This window comes from Uloborus diversus, unplaced genomic scaffold, assembly GCF_026930045.1.
Source record: "Uloborus diversus isolate 005 unplaced genomic scaffold, Udiv.v.3.1 scaffold_13, whole genome shotgun sequence".
Lineage (NCBI taxonomy): Eukaryota > Metazoa > Arthropoda > Arachnida > Araneae > Uloboridae > Uloborus > Uloborus diversus.
In genome coordinates this window covers 1,700,931-1,719,898 of record NW_026557987.1, presented here as the reverse complement: position 1 = coordinate 1,719,898, position 18,968 = coordinate 1,700,931, and the positions used below count along the sequence as shown (strand labels likewise).

At 33.6% G+C, this 18,968-nt stretch overlaps 1 protein-coding gene across 1 annotated transcript; it reads right to left on the bottom strand.

Annotated features, from left to right (window-relative positions):
* Positions 1 to 420: 420 nt before the first annotated feature.
* On the bottom strand, positions 421 to 18,515 carry LOC129232616 (testicular acid phosphatase homolog). The gene is made up of 4 exons (XM_054866748.1): positions 18,437 to 18,515; positions 6,703 to 6,798; positions 5,326 to 5,406; positions 421 to 588 (listed from the first exon to the last, which is right to left on the bottom strand). The coding sequence occupies exons 2-4, from the start codon at positions 6,796 to 6,798 to the stop codon at positions 421 to 423; spliced, it is 345 nt and encodes a 114-aa protein (XP_054722723.1). The 5' UTR covers positions 18,437 to 18,515.
* Positions 18,516 to 18,968: the final 453 nt, after the last annotated feature.

Here is an 18,968-nt window from a genome sequence, read left to right as displayed (position 1 = left end):
AAAATTGGAGTAGAAAAAGAACAAAATCGGATTTTCGAAAAATCGCTTCGAGGTGCACACCCCCATGCTACCAACTAACTTTGTACAAAATTTCATAAAAAATCGGCCAAACGGTCTAGGCGCTATGCGCGTAAAAGACCTGCGGACAGAGATCCAGATATTCAGCTTTATTATTAGTAAAGATTTCATCATCTTCTGTTCAAAATAGTGAAAATTTTATTCTGTTTTTAATCGTTTTCCTTTTATGCCCAATTTTTCAGTTTCTTGCTAGTTTTTTAAGATAAGAGTGTATATTTTTTAAGAATTTTTCAAACACAAAAGAGAGAGAGAGAGAGAGAGAAAGAAAGAATAAAATACATCTATTATTTTGCGAATAGCAGGAGAAAAAAAAATACAACATTGAAATATAACATGACATGATTAACTCTTACCTACTTTGTCATAATATCCGTCGATAAAGGTCACAGGCAAGGGCTGCCAGTTGAAATGGGGCGCAAATCTCCATTCCTTGGTTGGCGAGTACAGGGTCGCCAATAAGCACAAGGCGCTTGAAATGGCGCGGTCCTCAGCTGAAGTGTAGATTTCCACCTGTAGAATAAATTGGTTCTCAAATCGAACAGGGCTCTAAATTTTTCAGCGATTGAAATTGGTTGAAAAAAGCAGGTTAAAGATGAGGTAAATGTTGGAGATAAAACCGCAACACTTGATACTTACAGAACAACCACGTTTATCCCAAACTAACTCGGACCGGATAATCGAAAATCCGGTAGTTTGGCTTCTAAGCAACGCAAAGCCTTGAATAAGCAGACTTACTGTTCATAATGACAAAAAAACATATTTTTCAGCAAAATTACATAGAATTGTTTAAAATGCATCAAAAAATCTATATGGGTCATTCTCCAGAAAACGTAATTTTTAAACGCAAATATTTTTCAATCTCGAAACTTTTTTTTTTTCATTCTTTTATGAAAAAAGCAAAATGGTAAGCTCAAAACTATGTTGTGAATAAATAAATCAATTAATTTTTGCCGTGAGAGTATAGATCTAATATACTTTACAATAAAAAAATGTTGCTGAGAGCAAATTTTCGTTTTTACAAAACTAAGGCTAAATAATAGAACGGCAAAAGTGCATGTCTGAATCAAACCAACTAACATCCCTATAAACTAATAGATACGTCCATTTCCGCATATAAACCGGATATTAGCCTTTCTATGTAATCGATGGGCAGACAGTTTTATATACCGTGTTTATATACCGTGTATGGTATATAAACGGCCGTGTATGGCCGGTTTTTACATACCGTGCCGGTATATAAAACCGGCACGGGGAGGCTAAAAAAAAAAAAAAAAAAGCCTCGTTGCGACACATCGAATGGCAATGCTCGCAAATTGAACAATGATTGCACCTAAAAATGTCATGTGTCAGATATAGCTGATGTGGCTCAACTACAGCTAACGCATTTTCAATTCATGATTTCTGACATAATTTCTTAACAAAGTTCAAAAAAATAAATAAATAAATAAATAAATAAAATTAATTTGAATTCTGACATCTTGAATTCAAATTATGTTTTTCGCAATCACGAGTGTGTGTATGCAGGCGTGTGTGTTTGTGTGTGTGGGGTATGTGTGTTTGTGTGTAGGGGGTATGTGTATATGTGTGTAGGCATGTGTGTTTGTGTCTGTGTGCTGGCATAAGTGTGTGGGTAGTTGTGTGTATGAATGTGTGTGCGGGGGGGGGGGGTATGTGTATGTGTGTGTCGGCATATGTGTTTGTGTCTGTGTGCAGGCATGAATGTGTGGGTAGTTGTGTGTATGTTTTTGTGTGTGTGTTTGTGTAGGTGTCTGTATGTATGCGTGTGTGTATGTGTTTGTGTGTGTATGTGCTTCTGTATGTGTGTGTAGATGTATGTGTGTGTATGTGTATGTGTGTGTGTGCGTGTGTGTGTATGTAGTTGTGTATGTATGCGCGTGTGTGTAGGACATGGATGCAACCTGGAGACGGCTTTCGCTACAGGAGCAGCATCGTGAGGAGCCGGTCGCTGGTGATGGTGCGGAGGGTGGAGGTGGGAAAATAAAATGATAGGACGCCAAAAACAGTCAAATGAAAGCAATAAGCAATCGTGATTGCTCAAAAAAATGAAAATAATAATCTGCTACATTTATAGCTTTGATATTTTTTTCGCGCAAATTTGTGCAAGCATTTGCTACATGGACATTGGACATTATCAAAATGAACATTGAGAAGTATCATAGGATATAATTTGGAAGTAGAGAAAATGAGTGCATGGAGTTTTAAAACATTCTCTTACATTAAAAATTGCGAAAAAAATCGATTTTTTTTTTGTGTGTGTGATTTGAAGAATGTCATCGAAGCAAATATGAAAAATCTAAACAAATCTATATAAATAGATGAATAATAGTGTAAAAATATTGTTTAAGACCATCTAAAATACAGGTAGTTATCAAAATAATGGAAAAACCTATAAATAAAAGTGACATTTTTGAATGTGCTTCGTAAGTAATGAAGAACAAAATTAGGTATCTTTTTTTATATATATAAATAGCAATGTACATATTCTGGTTGTACAGAGTGACTTAATAGAAGCTGTAAACTGAGCTGATAACTGAAATATCTCAACTTTTTGATGTTTCTAGAGGTACAGTATCTGAAGTCATGACAGCATACACACAGTGACACAGCGCGGTACAACAAGCTCGGCGAACGTAAAATATTAGGCGGAAAGAGAAGCTCAGTGAAAGAAACCGACGGGTATTGAAGCGGATTGTAATGTCTAACAAGAAGTTCCGTCTAGAACTATACGAGCCTACTTTCTCGTATACCCATACTACTCTCTAGTACCTGATCAATATTCTCAAAAATAGCTAAAATCGCAAATTGTTTCAAACATATTTTTGCTAATTTCTAGGAATAAAGTATTCTTCACACATCTAAAAAAATTAAATGCGTAAAAAAAAAGCAGCACCTTTTAAACAAAGCAGCTAATACACTTTTTTCCCTTTAAAAAAAATTCTTTAAGAGCTTTCAAAAGGAAAAAATAATAATTAAAATTAATAAGCTTATTAAAATAATTACATCATATCAAAAAAAAAATCGTTTCTTTTTCCCCAATTGCCAAAAATAATTTTTTTGATGAATTAATGCACTTACCAAAATAAATAAAAACAATAAAATGTCAACTTAAAAATAAATAAATAATAATAAATGTCCGCCTTCAAGTACGGAATCTACATTGACTTTCAGTTTCCCCGTAGGCGCTAATGTTAAGTTTTTTTGAACTGTTCAAAATTGAACAAAAAAAGTTCAAATCAAAAAGTGAGGTGTCCTCGCCGAGATCTTTCGAACAAAAAAAAGTTTGTTCGAATCGGACTATTCATTCAAAAGTTATTAGGGGGGGGGGAGACAGACAGACACACCGACAGACATTTTTCCCCATCTCAATACCCTACTTTCCAATTTTTAATTTTTCGATATTTATTTCATTATTTTATTTATTTATGTTTTTTTTTTTTTTTTTTCGTTTTTCGCGACATTTTTAAGATGCATTAAGCCTTCTTTCATGCTTTTTTCTTCTTTTTCTGACTTTTACTGGGAAAGTAGGCTAAAAAGCGAACAACAGCAGCAAAGGTGACCACAGAACTCCATCACCATCTGGATTCACGAGTGTTGGTGATTGCAGTCAGAAGGCACATTTATTTACCGAACATTTACTGCAGAGTAGTCATACTTGTCACAGAGTGTTTCCATTATTTTGATAACTACCTGTATGTGTTTCAATCTCACTTTTAACACAAAAAATAAATCAAAGAAAGTTTGTTGAAAATTTTTAATGTCGCAAACAAAGACAATCGAATCATGAAAGTGCTGAATTCCGACTACTGGTAAATTTTGTGGCTAGTCTCAATAAATGGAAACATGATATGAAGCATAAGATCAATACCCAGAATGTTATTTGAGCCAAAAGGCTGGTCATAAATCAAAATTGTCAATTTTAATGATTAGCGTAGATTTTGAGTTTAAAAATTGGCGGATTAACATGCAACATGTGGATTTGTACTCTTTTCATTGAGAGTAAACATAAAACTTACCAGCAGTCGCAACTTGGCACTTACATGATTCTCTTGTCTTTCTTTGCGACAGTCAAGGTTTTCAACAAAATTTCGTTGTTTCATTTTCGCCTTAAAAATGATATTAGGAGAAAAATTATTACGGATAGGTTTGAGCAAGGTTTGAACTAACTTCTTATCAATTTTATTTGTCTTAGATTGTTATTTTTTATCTTAATGCCGTTCATCAAGTCTTCAAGGTTGGTCAATCAGGTCGTGTGTCAAGTTTTACACTCTCTTTGATTGGAGCATCGTCTGCTGCTGAACTAAACTAACCGCGCTGTGACCACAAATGTTCAGAAAAAAAAAAAAAAAAAACTGCTATACCTGGCTCACCAGAAAAATACGAGTGACGTCATGACTGCAATCTGATTAGCCACGCGGTGTAACCGTTGAGCTGTTTCCAAATGCAGCCCAAAATACGCAAAATGAAAGTGAAATTGTTTGAAGCAAAAATAAAAATGAGTCAAAATACAAAATGTAACTTTTTATACGGGCCCTAGGTCCCCTAACTAATGTTTAGAGAAATTATCTCCATTGAAAACTATTACTGACACAAAAAACGTGACATTTGTGTGACCAAATTTCAAGGAGGTATTCCAGTTCAAAGTTTTAAGGGACCATGCAGACGACGAGATTGGAACTTATCGCTCTTTCAGAAGAATGACAGATCGTCAAAGTAAGAAACACAAGATATTCGTATTTTTCATTGCTATTCAAAAATAAATGCAAATGTTATGCCGTAATACGCAAAAACACACTACAAAACCTCGAGTAATTTGAAAAACCACACCCTATGGACACATTTAATTTTAAACACTTGTCAACCGCTATATTTTCCCCCAAAAGGTGTTATTGACGGCGAGTGAAAAGTGATGTATGTCACAAATGTTGTGTTTCATATCTCGGTGAATATTGGTCGTACTAATTTCAAACTTTCTTTGTTGGAATTATTTTAAAATGGAGACTATTTCCCTATATAAAAGTTACGGGACGTGGGATCCGTATAAAAAGTTAAATTTTGTATCTTTTGACTTATAATTTTTATTTTTTCTTCACACTTTCATTATCTTTTCTCTACATCTGATTTTGAACGTTTTTGCAACTGGAAGTATACATCTAGGATTAACGGTTGCGAAAATAAAGGTCTTGCAGGTTAAAACGGAACACCCTGCACATAATGGTATTTACTTACTTCTTTGGGATCCGTTGTTATAAAGTCATCGTAACGCTTGCGAAGAACTTTTCCCAGTTGAAACATCTGTAGTTTGCCTAGCTGTGCAACGAAAATATCATTAAAGGTTTTTTTTTTAATATATAAGCAGAATTTTAATAGAAAGAGTTATTTAACTTATAGAGATGACAGACATTTGAATATGGAAGTGACAAAATATTAGTTGGATCGAAAAGTAATGTCGTTTTTTTTTATTTTTCATACAAGTGCATTAAACGGGCAGGAGGTATAACCACCTACACGTTTGAATCCACTGGGAACCCGGAATTCTATTTTTTCAAATATAAACCTTGAAGTGGTCACTACGGAAGCACAGGCCGCTACCGCTGTATTTACCTTACTTTTTTATAAAAAAAAATAAATAAAAAGCATTCACACACACACCGTTTGAGGATTGAACGGAAAATGTCGAAAAGTTTCTCAGATTAGCTCGTTTGAACGTGGAATATTACTTATAATTAACCTTTCTTTTTTTCTTTTCGTTTTAAAACCATTTTTGCGCATATTCGCTGCAAGAAAGGATTAAAAAAATGAAAGATTCAAATTTTTACATTTCGGCTATCTGAAAAATGTAAATAGAAGCAGTCATAATTTGACTTAAATTTTACATCAGCATACATATACATAAAATTGATTAGATGAGAAAATATCTTTTAAACAGAGGAGAAAAACTTTTTCTTTATTGGAATTACTTTAAAAAAAAACTTATGTTTTTCAGAATCTAATAAAATTAATTTTGAACTTCAAACTAGGAGTCTGGATCTGGACAACAACCCCTTTCTTACGCTACTAATATAGAATGGTGTTAGAGGTGCGCCACGAAAATCAATGTACTGCTCACTAATTAATGTACCGCTGCATTTGTCACGAAGGGTCGAATCCCGTAAAGTACACCGCCTTAGGCGGTGTACACCAATCCGCCGTAGGCGGCGCGGTCGTGGTGGCTAATCTAGCCTTCCTGGTGGCTAGTTTTTGTTTAAATATCGTCTTAGTATTAATGTCCGGGTTTATTTTCTTAGCTCTAATTATAACACATTTCCTTCCAAATAATTCATAGAATAATATAAAAAAGAACTTTTCATTAACAATGACTAAACTGAAAATTTCAATGATTTGTAATTTTTTTTTCAATTTTTGTTTTGAAAATGTATATTTTAAAGAGAGGAAAAAACAACAGTTTCCTTAATAGTGAATTTAATTAGTATATTTTAAACAACTTTTTTTTTCAAAGACTCTATTATTACATAGCCTTTTATTATGCCTTTTAATGAATAAGAATCGCTACGATTATCGTTGTATTTATGATCCCTATATAATTATTTGTCTCTAGGTTCATACCATTGTTAGTTTTTTGAGACCTTCGAACCAAGCAGTCTTTAAATTCTTGTCAGTAGGATAGAGTTCCAAAGGAGCATGGAATCCATTGGTTGTCATCTATAAAAGTAAACAAAAGGTAACATTTCGTGTTCATTACATTCAATTATACTCACAGTAGGATTGTAGATGTACTAGAAAATTTTCACCCGTCAAGGTATGACGGGTGAAAATTGCTTATACATTTGAACGAACCAATTTGCAACTCCAGAGCTTGAATACGCTACCTTGTGGTGATTAATAATACTAAAGAAAAAGGTAAAACATTCTATTCCACGTGTTTTCTTTGGGGTAAATTACAGGCTTCAGACAATTTTTGGTGTAAAGTCATTTTAAAAGATTAGAAAAGAAAGCTTCCCACAAACACGATGAAAAATTACTGTCATTCACTAAGCGTCAAAGCAAGTTATAAGTTACGGCATTTGTTTGTTTTGCCTTTTTCATCCGCCATTAGACAGTGGCTGCAGCGCCCCCTATAGTTTATTGGAGTTGCGAATTGTTTTGGTTCCTTCGTTTTCCTAAAATGACAGTCTTACCAGTAAAACTGTTAAGTTGCCGGATCGAGTTCAACCTTGTCACAATAAAGCTTTTCCATGCATGTTAAACATTACCAAAACATATCATCAAATTATCATGAGGTGGTGCGAGTTTCATTGTTGAAACACGCAGGTTACTTTATCATCGGCTATTATGGTAATTGAACGAATCAATTACCTGTTTGGTGATATTTTGATAGTTGAAATTTTAACCCTAACACCAGTGGATTAACCCTTAACTCCAGTAGATAGCTTCAATCCGCAACTCTAGAGTTCGAATACGCTACCTTGCGGTCATTAACAATACTACCAAAAAAGGTAAAACAGCCCATTTCACGTGTTTTCTTTGGAGTAAATTGCAGGCTTCAGACAGTTTGTGGTGTAATAAAATTTCAGAAGAATAGAAGAGAAAGCTTCCCACAAACATGATAAAAAAACTACTGTCATTCACAAAGCGTCAAAGCAAGTTATAAGTTAAGGCAGTTGTTTGTTTTACCTTTTTCATCTGCCATTAGATAGAGGCTGCAGCGCACCTTATAGTTTATTGGAGTTGCGAATTACCTCTTGGGTAATACATTTTGATAGTTGAAATTTTAACCCTAACTCTAGTGGATTAACCCTAAACTCCAGTAGATAGCGTTCATTGTTGACCACTTTTTCGTCTCTTCGTTCTCCTAAAATGAGTCTTAGTAGAACTGTTAAGATACCGGATCCAGTCCAGCCTCGTCAACATAAAGCATTTCCCTGCAGGTCAAAAATTGCCAAAATATGTTATCAAATTATGATGCAGTTGAGCGATTTTCATTGATCATGACGTCATTCGCTATTATACATACGGGGATTGTTGGAGCATCAGTACGGATTAAGGCCCCTATATATACGAGCCGACGCATCAGCTTAAGATCAGCCTTTTTGGATCGGAGCGCGTTTTTGAGTGGTTGCCTTTTCTGGCGAGTTATCGCGTTTGGATTGTTCACTGCGATCGATTATTCGCGGCACGTGAATTGTTTTTATTAAATAAAATATTATTTTCGGCAAATCTGGCGAAATCCGAAACTTTGCTGTGGTAACCCTAGCAGTGCAACAATGAAAATCCGATCCAAAATGGCTAAGCTTAAGCTGATGCGTCGGCCTATCTATATAGCGGCTCTAGTACGGATGGGAAACAGATTTGGCGCTCGGTGGAAGAATCAATAACATCGAATTCACAGGAAATGGAAAAGGCAGTATACGTGATAGTCGAATCAAGGCTTCCATAATCTATACTTTATCACGGATTTTGGCGTGCGTTTTCTACTGAAATTTAGTTCTAATTGTAAGTAAACATCGCTTCGCGATAAAAATTCGCAAATACTTGATTGTAGCAACCCATGTTAGTCTTCTTTTCATCCGATTTTAAAGTTAGATTGGTCTAAGGACGAGCATAAATAATCCTGATTTGCCCTGCATAATACCCTGTTTTACAATATATTTCCGCAGAGAAAAAGAAACTATTAAACTTATTGACTTAATCTTGGTAACTTTTTTTCATTGTAATGAGTTTTGACTATTACTGACTATGCAGTATTTTTGAAAGGATTTCCTGTAGTTTGTGTTAGTTTGTGACGATAATCTATCGCTTAATTTGCTGTGTATTTTTTAAGTAAAATATTATCTGCAGTCAAATAAACATAAGCACGAAATACATTGTATTTTGGGAGGGTTGGGGCTCGCTGTACCTAGGACCAATTATTTAAATCATGTTTATCTTCTTATTCCATTTTATGATCAGTAGCAGATTGTAATGGTTCTCCGAATCCTATTTTGAAAACACATTCTACAGAAGGGTGGACTGCAAAAGAGTTTTTCGTTACTTTCGTCAATGGATAGCGCGGAAAAGGTGACACTATTTTGAAAACACATTCTACAGAAGGGTGGGCTGAAAAAGAGTTTTTCGTTACTTTCGTCAATGGATAGCGCGGAAAAGGTGACACTATTTTGAAAACACATTCTACAGAAGGGTGGGCTGAAAAAGAGTTTTTCGTTACTTTCGTCAATGGATAGCGCGGAAAAGGTGACACTATTTTGAAAACACATTCTACAGAAGGGTGGGCTGAAAAAGAGCTTTTCGTTACTTTCGTCAATGGATAGCGCGGAAAAGGTGACACTATTTTGAAAACACATTCTACAGAAGGGTGGGCTGAAAAAGAGCTTTTCGTTACTTTCGTCAATGGATAGCGCGGAAAAGGTGACACTATTTTGAAAACACATTCTACAGAAGGGTGGGCTGAAAAAGAGTTTTTCGTTACTTTCGTCAATGGATAGCGCGGAAAAGGTGACACTATTTTGAAAACACATTCTACAGAAGGGTGGGCTGAAAAAGTTTTTCGTTACTTTCGTCAATGGATAGCGCGGAAAAGGTGACACTATTTTGAAAACACATTCTACAGAAGGGTGGGCTGAAAAAGAGTTTTTCGTTACTTTCGTCAACGGGTAGCGCGGAAAAGGGGCCACTGGCGGGAAAAAGTTTGAAATTTCGAACGAATGTTGTTTTTGATGCTTTTAGCAAAATTTGTAAAGCAAAATATTTTTCTATTTTCGATATTGGGTAATGCAGAAAATTCTCATGAAATATCTCTTATAAATTTCAATAAAAACGAGCGGATGTGTGCATCACATGACTTCCTTTTACTCCAATTTAATGCCATTTCCCCCTTACTGGCAATTTTAACGTGATTCAATGGTTAACTCTCTAAACATCGCCAATAGTGGTCAAAATAAAACCAAATTTAAAATTTAAAAAAAACCCGCCAAATTTGTCGCCAAGTTGGCGAAAAAACTGGGTGACCAAAAGCTTGGGGATATATTGCTAAGTGTCCTCCAAATTATAGCACCACTTGAGTTTACATCGGAATTAACAATGATTTCCCCCCAAAAAGGGACAAAACACCTTTTTAGAAACACCCAAATGCAACCAAAAAAGGAGGTGCACAACTAGACCCTGCTAGAAGTCTACGTACCAAATTTCAACTTCCTAGGACATACCGTTCTTGAGTTATGCGACATACATATGCACATACATGCATGTGTACAAACAGACGACACGAGAAAACTCGTTGTAATTGACTCGGGAATCGTCAAAATGAATATTTCGCGTGTCTATACATTCTTAGGCACTTATCCACGTGTGGTCGAATAAAAAAAAAAAACTCAACATTCATTCGGGGATGAGTAAAATGGAAATTAAGGTCGATTTTTGAGTGAAAATTTTTTCGCGAACACAATACTTCTTTTTTTGTAAAAGGAAGTAAAAAACGACACCTCTCTAGCCCCTTGGAAGAGTGGTAATGGCTAATATCCATCCAAATAAAAATAATAACTATAAAACTGTATAACAGAAAAAAGTTGGGTAGCACTATTTCCAAAAAGTGGAAAATGATGAAGGAAAATGGGCTTATGCTTGAATTCAGGGGGTCATTTTGAATAAGAATCAGCAGGAATTGTGACAGAAGCATTTTGGAGGTTTTTTTTTTTTTTTTTTTGTCGCGTCTGGTAGTCAATGAAAAATTTTCGTAACAGTAATGTTAAATTAGCAAACTAATTCAAAGCTCTAAACTTAAATCGGGATCAGAGCCAAACAAACAAACAATAAATTTAAATACAGTAGAGCAGCCTCGTTTATTCGGCTCCCGTTTATTTGGAACTACGGTATATCCGAATAAAATTTGTGGAGTTTATTAAAAGTTTTATCTAGTTAAAAATAGTCATTTTAACTGATGATAGCTGAACTGTAAGTTTGCCAAACATTCGCTTTTTATTTTGATTAAATTACAAGTCCTACATAGGTTGTAGAATAAATTATCGTAATCTAACGAACAAAATGACGTATTTGAAACGTCAGTCCGACACTACTACAGTAGAGTGGTTTAAAAAAACTTTTTTTCAGCTAGAGTCCAGGATACCCCTTACTTTTTTTACACTTACTAACAGTGTTATGCTGTTAGTTTTAGCTTCTTACTGCTAAGTTTTAGCTTCTTACTGCTAAGTTTTAGCTTCTTACTCAAATTTTAAGACGGTGCTCGATGATCCCTTCATTTAACATTAGCCGTAGCATAGAAAATGCCACAAATTGAGAAATATTTAATGTCCCCAGCTGTTTTTTTTTTTTTTGTAACTAATTGTTTTATTGCAATGTATATGCATATTTCTAGTGTATACAGTGTTGGCCAAATTATTAGACTGATGTTTTAAAAGCAATTCTTTATTGATTACATAACTATAGACACATTAACGAACAGTGAAGTAATTATCTAATACTTAGTATGCATTCCTTTGATCTTGATAAGCATACTTTTCACAAAGTTTACACCATTTCTTAACTTTTTGAAAAAGGAGGTAAAAAAGTTTTATACTCACTATTATTTATACTCACATACACATACTTACTAATTACCTAAAACTAACTTTAAATATAACAAAACACACTAATAAAAAGAACTAGTGCACTGTTTAAGTTGATTGAGGTTATGTTCCTGGTAGGTAGATAAACAAAGAACTTAAACAAAGCGCAGAGTGCTGCCACCTGCAAACATTATATTATGATAAAATAACGTAATAATCATTGTACAGTATGTAGGGGAAACCCTGCTAAAGTGGATACCCCGGGCAAACCGAATTTTGCCTATAACTCCCAAATAATTAGTTGGCTGGCAACCGTATTGTCATAGCAATGGTCGCCTGTTGCCGCTCCGTGTGCGGCATACACGTCGGGACGAGTTCGCGTCACGCGACGGCAGTGACCGAACAAAGTATGTTTTGGGGAAAACAATATTAGTTTACAGAGGTTAGTGTTTCATCTATAAGTTTAATACTATTTGTGACATGTTCTTTTTTATGGGTAGGATTTGATGTACTGTTATATAGCTTTCAACTATCCGTAAACGACGAGTTTAGATGCTCTGATTTTTTAGTAGTTTTTAGTAACCTCAAAAATGTACCTGAAGGGCAAAGCGGATTGGGCAAAGTGGATACCATGTTCACTATGCCCGGTCGTGACAAGTCACTTCATCCGAACCTTTAAGTCCTTCAATTTAAAGATCTCAAGACAATGCTACCATTGAAGACCGTCCTCACACTCCCATGGGATCTGAAACAACAGAATAAGCCCACGGCAATGATGCTTCCGCCGCTTCACCCAAACCTCGATGTGCTAAGAACTACTACAGTCCTTCCGTTTTACAGCCTATTCCTCAGCCTGCTAAACCAATAACAACACGTAAGCTAAAGCTACAGTGTTCTACACTCCTGACAAGTACTCCAGTAAAGGACAATCAAAAACAGAAATTTGAAAAATCATAAAAGACTGTCATGAAGTAACTAGATGATAGCTTCTCAAAACGACTAAAGCTTCTCAAAAGACTTTTAAAAAGACCACTATCAAAAAGATTTCTGGTACAAAACATAGGACTGCATAAGAGAATGATTGGAAGAAAGGAGTAAAGAAATTTGATGATGTAAGGTGCATTTTCTGTGATGAAATGTTCATTGAGGAAGATGATCGGCCAACGGATACAATGTGTATTTGTACTCAGGGTGGTGTCATAAAAAGTGTTCAGCATTCGAAAATAGTAATGATTTTCGTTGTGATAACTGCAATGATTAATATTGTAGCAGAAAAATGTTTTTTTTTTTTTTTAATATGCACCTAAATTTTGGATATTGACTTTTTTTAGTTTAATTTCTCTGTTTGTTATAATAATTAGTATTGTAAAAAATGTTTTTTTAATATGAGCCTTTAATTGTCGATGCTTATTTTATTTTTAAGTTCTATTGCTTTTTTTGTAATAACTACAATAATTAGTATTGTAGGAAAAAAAGTTTTTTAATATGCTTCTTTAACTTTCGACGTGTATTTTATTTTTAAATTCAATTTCTTTGTTTGTAATAACTACAATACTTAGCATTGTAGCAAAGAAAATGTTTTTTCGGATGTGTTTCTTTGGTTTCCGATGGTTATTTTATTTTTAATGTTTAGTTTTATGGTGTTCGCTTTGCCCTGGTACCAAATCCACTTTACCCGGGGTGTTGGGCAAAGTGGATATTTATGCCGTTATTGAAAACTGGCCTTATATCTAATAGTGTAATTAATATTAAGGACAACTGTTACTGCATTACGTAAGTTCATTAAATGAAGAATGATTATAAACAATTGTTTCAATTTCCAAAGTAATAACTAAACGACAATAATCAAGAAAAGCTTAATGTATTCACGTTGCCCCGGTTTCCCCTACTGTATTTTAACAGTAAAATAAGTAGTATTTTAGTACAAATAGTGTACGAAAAAAAACAAAAAAAAAAAAAAAAAACCCCTCTTTAGTCTAATAATTTGGCCAGCACTGTATTATAATATGTAGCATTGTTTTTTCAAGTTCGAAGTATTTTTTAAACCCCCCTCCCTATACGTATGACGTTTGGGGGGAGGGGGTTGAGCACCCTCTTTCAGTTGAAATAGGAAGCTAAAACTCTTCCAATATATAGCTATCTACAAGTTTAAAAATATTGAGGGGTGTCCCGGTATCTAGGAGAAACTTTTTTTTTTTACATGTATTTTTGAACCACCTCTAAGGTACAACTGAACTATATAAATGATTATGTGTTAGCGCGAAACAATCCTATGTTGCAAAGCGTTGTTTTCTGCTGGAATAAAAAGTTTGTCCTGTTTATTTAAGGATATCCAGATTTTTGTTTGTCTTGATATCTTTTTATTTTGAATAATTACATTTAATATAAATATGTATATACATAAGACATAATCATAATATTAAATTGCAAAATATAAAAATAAATTTAATGAATGAATTAATATTTGAAAATACTATATTAACATCAAGTCGTTATCCACTACACATTTTTAAAAAATGTATTCAAACTAGAGTGGACGCATAAAAAGTATTTTATTAACGATTGTTTGAACAAGATAAATAAATATATATGGAAAGAGTGGTGAAATAATTGTAGGAATTTAAAAAAAAAATATCTTGTTAGGAATAAATTTTGTCCAAATTTTCATCACCCCCCCAACCCCCCACCCCCATAAAATAGCAACATAAACTATAATTCATTTGAATATTTTGAAGCTAAAACTGTACTACTATCTTAACTAAAAATCTGCACCAAAATTACATAGCTTTGTTCTCTAAACTAAATGATGGATTTCCCACAGCTTTTATTAGATAGTAGTATTTTATTTTAATATTAGCTGTAATTCGTTTGATCCCCCCCCCCCCACCACCATCTAGATCCCACCTAGGGGAAGTATCACACAGGTTGAGAATAGCTGCTATGAGGTTTACTTATTCAATCATTTACTATCTCTATTGGGGGGCACGGTAGTGCCCCCGCCAAGTCGAGCGCGAAGCAAACACTGCCGTACCATCCTTTACTGGAACCATTTCGCCGCATTTTCAGGCCCCTATTTGAGAACCTCTGCATGAGACCAGAACGCAGAAATTTTCGTCATCCAGTAAGCTATAATCACATACTTAAAATCCAAATTTTCAAGTATGTAGGTCATTTAGTTCCGAAGTTAAGCGAAAGCAAAGTTTCGCATTTATGACACTCAGTCACTCATGATCATCAGAATAGAACTAGTACTTCTCATAAACTCAGAGAGGTGAAATTTGGTACAGAGTTAGGGTTTAATGGCCACATAAAGGGAAAACTAAAAACTAGGATAATCGAAGATCTGGAGTACTTGGTGTCCCTGATTAGAAAACACAAGAGCTCAACCAAACTATTAGAGATCGACATACCGCCTTTACAAAAAATATTGGGTGGGCCTCTTCATTTGATGTCAAAAATCGAAAGTCTGGAGTATCTAATAAAGAACCCTCAGCTGGTCTCAGCTGTATTAGAGATATGGTAATGCCCCCTTCTATATTGGTGCATGAAAAAATCGACAGTCATTGCAAAAGTTCAGCGTAGTGAGACACATCAAATTTTATTTAGCATAACTTTAGTCTACTCGAACATTACACAAATTAAATGTTTCTACAAAAAGAAGTGAAATCCTACCAAAAACATTCTGTAAAAAACTAGCCAAGTCTCGATGGAGCTGCTTGTTTATCTCTAAAAAAGTAATGAAATCTAGACAAAGTTATGACAAGTCTAAGGATCCTTACTGCGATTTCTTTATTATTATAGTTAATGTTGTGTGACTTGGTCGTTAAAGGGTACACAAGGGTACAAAACCAGGTGCTCCATGACACCATTGCACCAATCTGTCGCCAGAACCGTTACCCATTGACGATAGAAAATGGCCACTTGGAAAACGTGTAAACAAAATTGACTTGTACCCACTAACGTATAAAGAATGTTTAACGGCCAATTCACACAACATTAACTATAATAATAAAGAAATCGCAGTAAGGAACCTTAGACTTGTCATAACTTTGTCTAGATTTCATTACTTTTTTAGAGATAAACAAGCAGCTCCATCGAGACTTGCCTAGTTTTTTACAGAATGTTTTTGGTAGGATTATGTTTTCATTTATTAATTTATTTACTTTCCGTCATTGAATAAATCCTTTATTTATGCATTCATTCACTTATTTATTCATTCTTTAACTTACTTTCTTATTTATTCACTATTTTTATTCACTCATTGATTTTTTCAACAAGTATTTATTCATTTATTTACCTTTTATTGTTCCATTATCTATTCATTTCGTCATTCACTCATTAACTTTTTCAACAAATATTTATTCATTTATTTACATTTTATTGTTTCATTATCTATTCATTTCGTCATTCACTCATTAATTTTTTCAGCAAATATTTATTCATTTATTTACTTTATATTTGTTTCATTATCTATTCATTTCGTCATTCACTCATTAATTTTTTCAACAAATATTTATTCATTTATTTACATTTTATTGTTTCATTATCTATTCATTTCGTCATTCACTCATTAATTTTTTCAGCAAATATTTATTCATTTATTTACTTTTTATTGTTTCATTATCTATTCATTTCGTCATTCACTCATTAATTTTTTCAACAAATATTTATTCATTTATTTACCTTTTATTGTTTCATTATCTATTCATTTCGTCATTCATTCTTTTATTTACTCATTCATTTGATTGAAAATATTTTTTATAATCTGGTAGAAAATATGTCATTTGAAAAATATTTTGTTCTATACTTTGCCCCATGAAAAATAAAAGTGAAAATCTCCCCCCCCCCCTCTTTTTATTAGGTACAAATTTACTGCTGAAAACCAAAAAAGAAATATTGTTTCAAAGTAAGTTTTATATTTGCTCCATTGGAAATTACTACAGAAAACAGAATAGGATGTACAGTATTTTCATTATCTTACGAAAAAGTTTAATATTTCTTACTGTGTACACAGAAATAGAAAAACAGACAACATAAAATTCAAAGAAATGTCTTAATTAAGCTGTAATTCAGTAAAAAGGGATTTAAACTACTTAAGGTTTTACAGTAGTTTTGCGTAACAAAATGAAATACAATAAAGTAAAATGCAAAAAAAAAAAAAAAAATGTAGTAATTAAAAACGAACAATAGATTTTATCACTCGAGAAGTAACTTTGCCTTAACTGCTGGTAATCATGGAAACTAAAAGATCTGAAACTTCAACATTCTTGGGTTTCGTCGTCTTTTTTACTTTTCTTCAGAAAACACTGAATTTTCCAGCTTTTTTTTAGCCCTGGACAATTTTTTTGCTTTGTTCATATACTTACGCTACAATATGCTACAAGTACCCCACATTTTCCCTAAAAAAAGATTTTAAAAAACCACATTTCTTTTAAAAACCCCAGCTTTAGTTGGGTTCTTTTGGGTTTTATTTAAAAAAAAAACCCCAAAAAAACCTGGGTACATAAGCTTTTTTTTAAAAAAACCCGGGTTTTTGCCAACCCTGCTATAGAATGCAAGGGTTTTTCAAACATAAAGAGAAACAATAGATATCATACATGATAGCAATATCATATCCATAGGTGAATACACTGAAACCTGTATTTACGCATCCATTTTCCTTTAATACACCAAAATATTTTCAACTTTTGATTTTTTTTTACTGAAGAATGTAATGGAAACTTTTCCTCTGAACAAAAGAAGCAAAACAGATAAGTTACGATTTGCAAATAGATTAAATCTCCTGTGTACCGCCGCTCCTTGCTCTCCGAATCGCTGTATTCATATTTCCGATGATGTTTCGACACGACACAGTTAAACAACACCAATAAAATTAAGTATAACCATATTCCGTAAAATATGAAATAATCCCTCATTCGTTTCCCTTTAATACATCAAAATTTTTTAATCTTTTTTTTTTTTTTACTGAAAAATCTAATGTAAACTTTTCCTCTGAACAAAAGAAGCAAAACAGATAACTTACGATTTGCAAATAGATTAAATCTCCAGTGTACCGCCGCTCCTTTCTCTCCGAATCGCTGTATTCATATTTCCGATGATGTTTCGACACGACACAATTAAACAAACCAATAGAATTAAAAATCAAAATATTTTAATCTTTTCCATCAAAATCTCTCCATCATAATCTCTCCATCAAAATATTTTAATCTTTTTTTTACTGAAAAATCTAATGGAAACTTTTCCTCTGAACAACAAAGCAAAGCAGATAACTTACGATTTGCAAATAGATTAAATCTCCAGTGTACCGCCGCTCCTTGCTCTCCGAATCGCTGTATTCATATTTCTGATGTTTCGACACGACACAGTTAAACAACACCAATAAAATTAAGTACAACCACATTCCGTGAAATCTGAAATAATCCCTCATTCGTTTCCCTTTAATACATCAAAATGTTTTAATTTTTTTTTTTTACTGAAAAATCTAATGGAAACTTTTCCTCTGAACAAAAAAGCAAAACAGATAACTTACGATTTGCAAATAGATTAAATCTCCAGTGTACCGCCGCTCCTTTCTCTCCGAATCGCTGTATTCATATTTCCGATGATGTTTCGACACGACACAATTAAACAAACCAATAGAATTAAAAATCAAAATATTTTAATCTTTTCCATCAAAATCTCTCCATCATAATCTCTCCATCAAAATATTTTAATCTTTTTTTTTACTGAAAAATCTAATGGAAACTTTTCCTCTGAACAACAAAGCAAAGCAGATAACTTACGATTTGCAAATAGATTAAATCTCCAGTGTACCGCCGCTCCTTGCTCTCCGAATCGCTGTATTCATATTTCCGATGATGTTTCGACACGACACAGTTAAACAACACCAATAAAATTAAGTATAACCATATTCCGTAAAATATGAAATAATCCCTCATTCGTTTCCCTTTAATACATCAAAATTTTTTAATCTTTTTTTTTTTTACTGAAAAATCTAATGGAAACTTTTCCTCTGAACAAAAAAGCAAAACAGATAACTTACGATTTGCAAATAGATTAAATCTCCAGTGTACCGCCGCTCCTTGCTCTCCGAATCGCTGTATTCATATTTCCGATAATGTTTCGACACGACACAATTAAACAAACCAATAAAATTAAGTATAACCACATTCCGTAAAATATGAAATAATCCCTCATTCGTTTCCCTTTAATACATCAAAATATTTTCATCTTTTTTTTTTTTTTTTTTACTGAAAAATCTAATGTAAACTTTTCCTCTGAACAAAAGAAGCAAAACAGATAACTTACGATTTG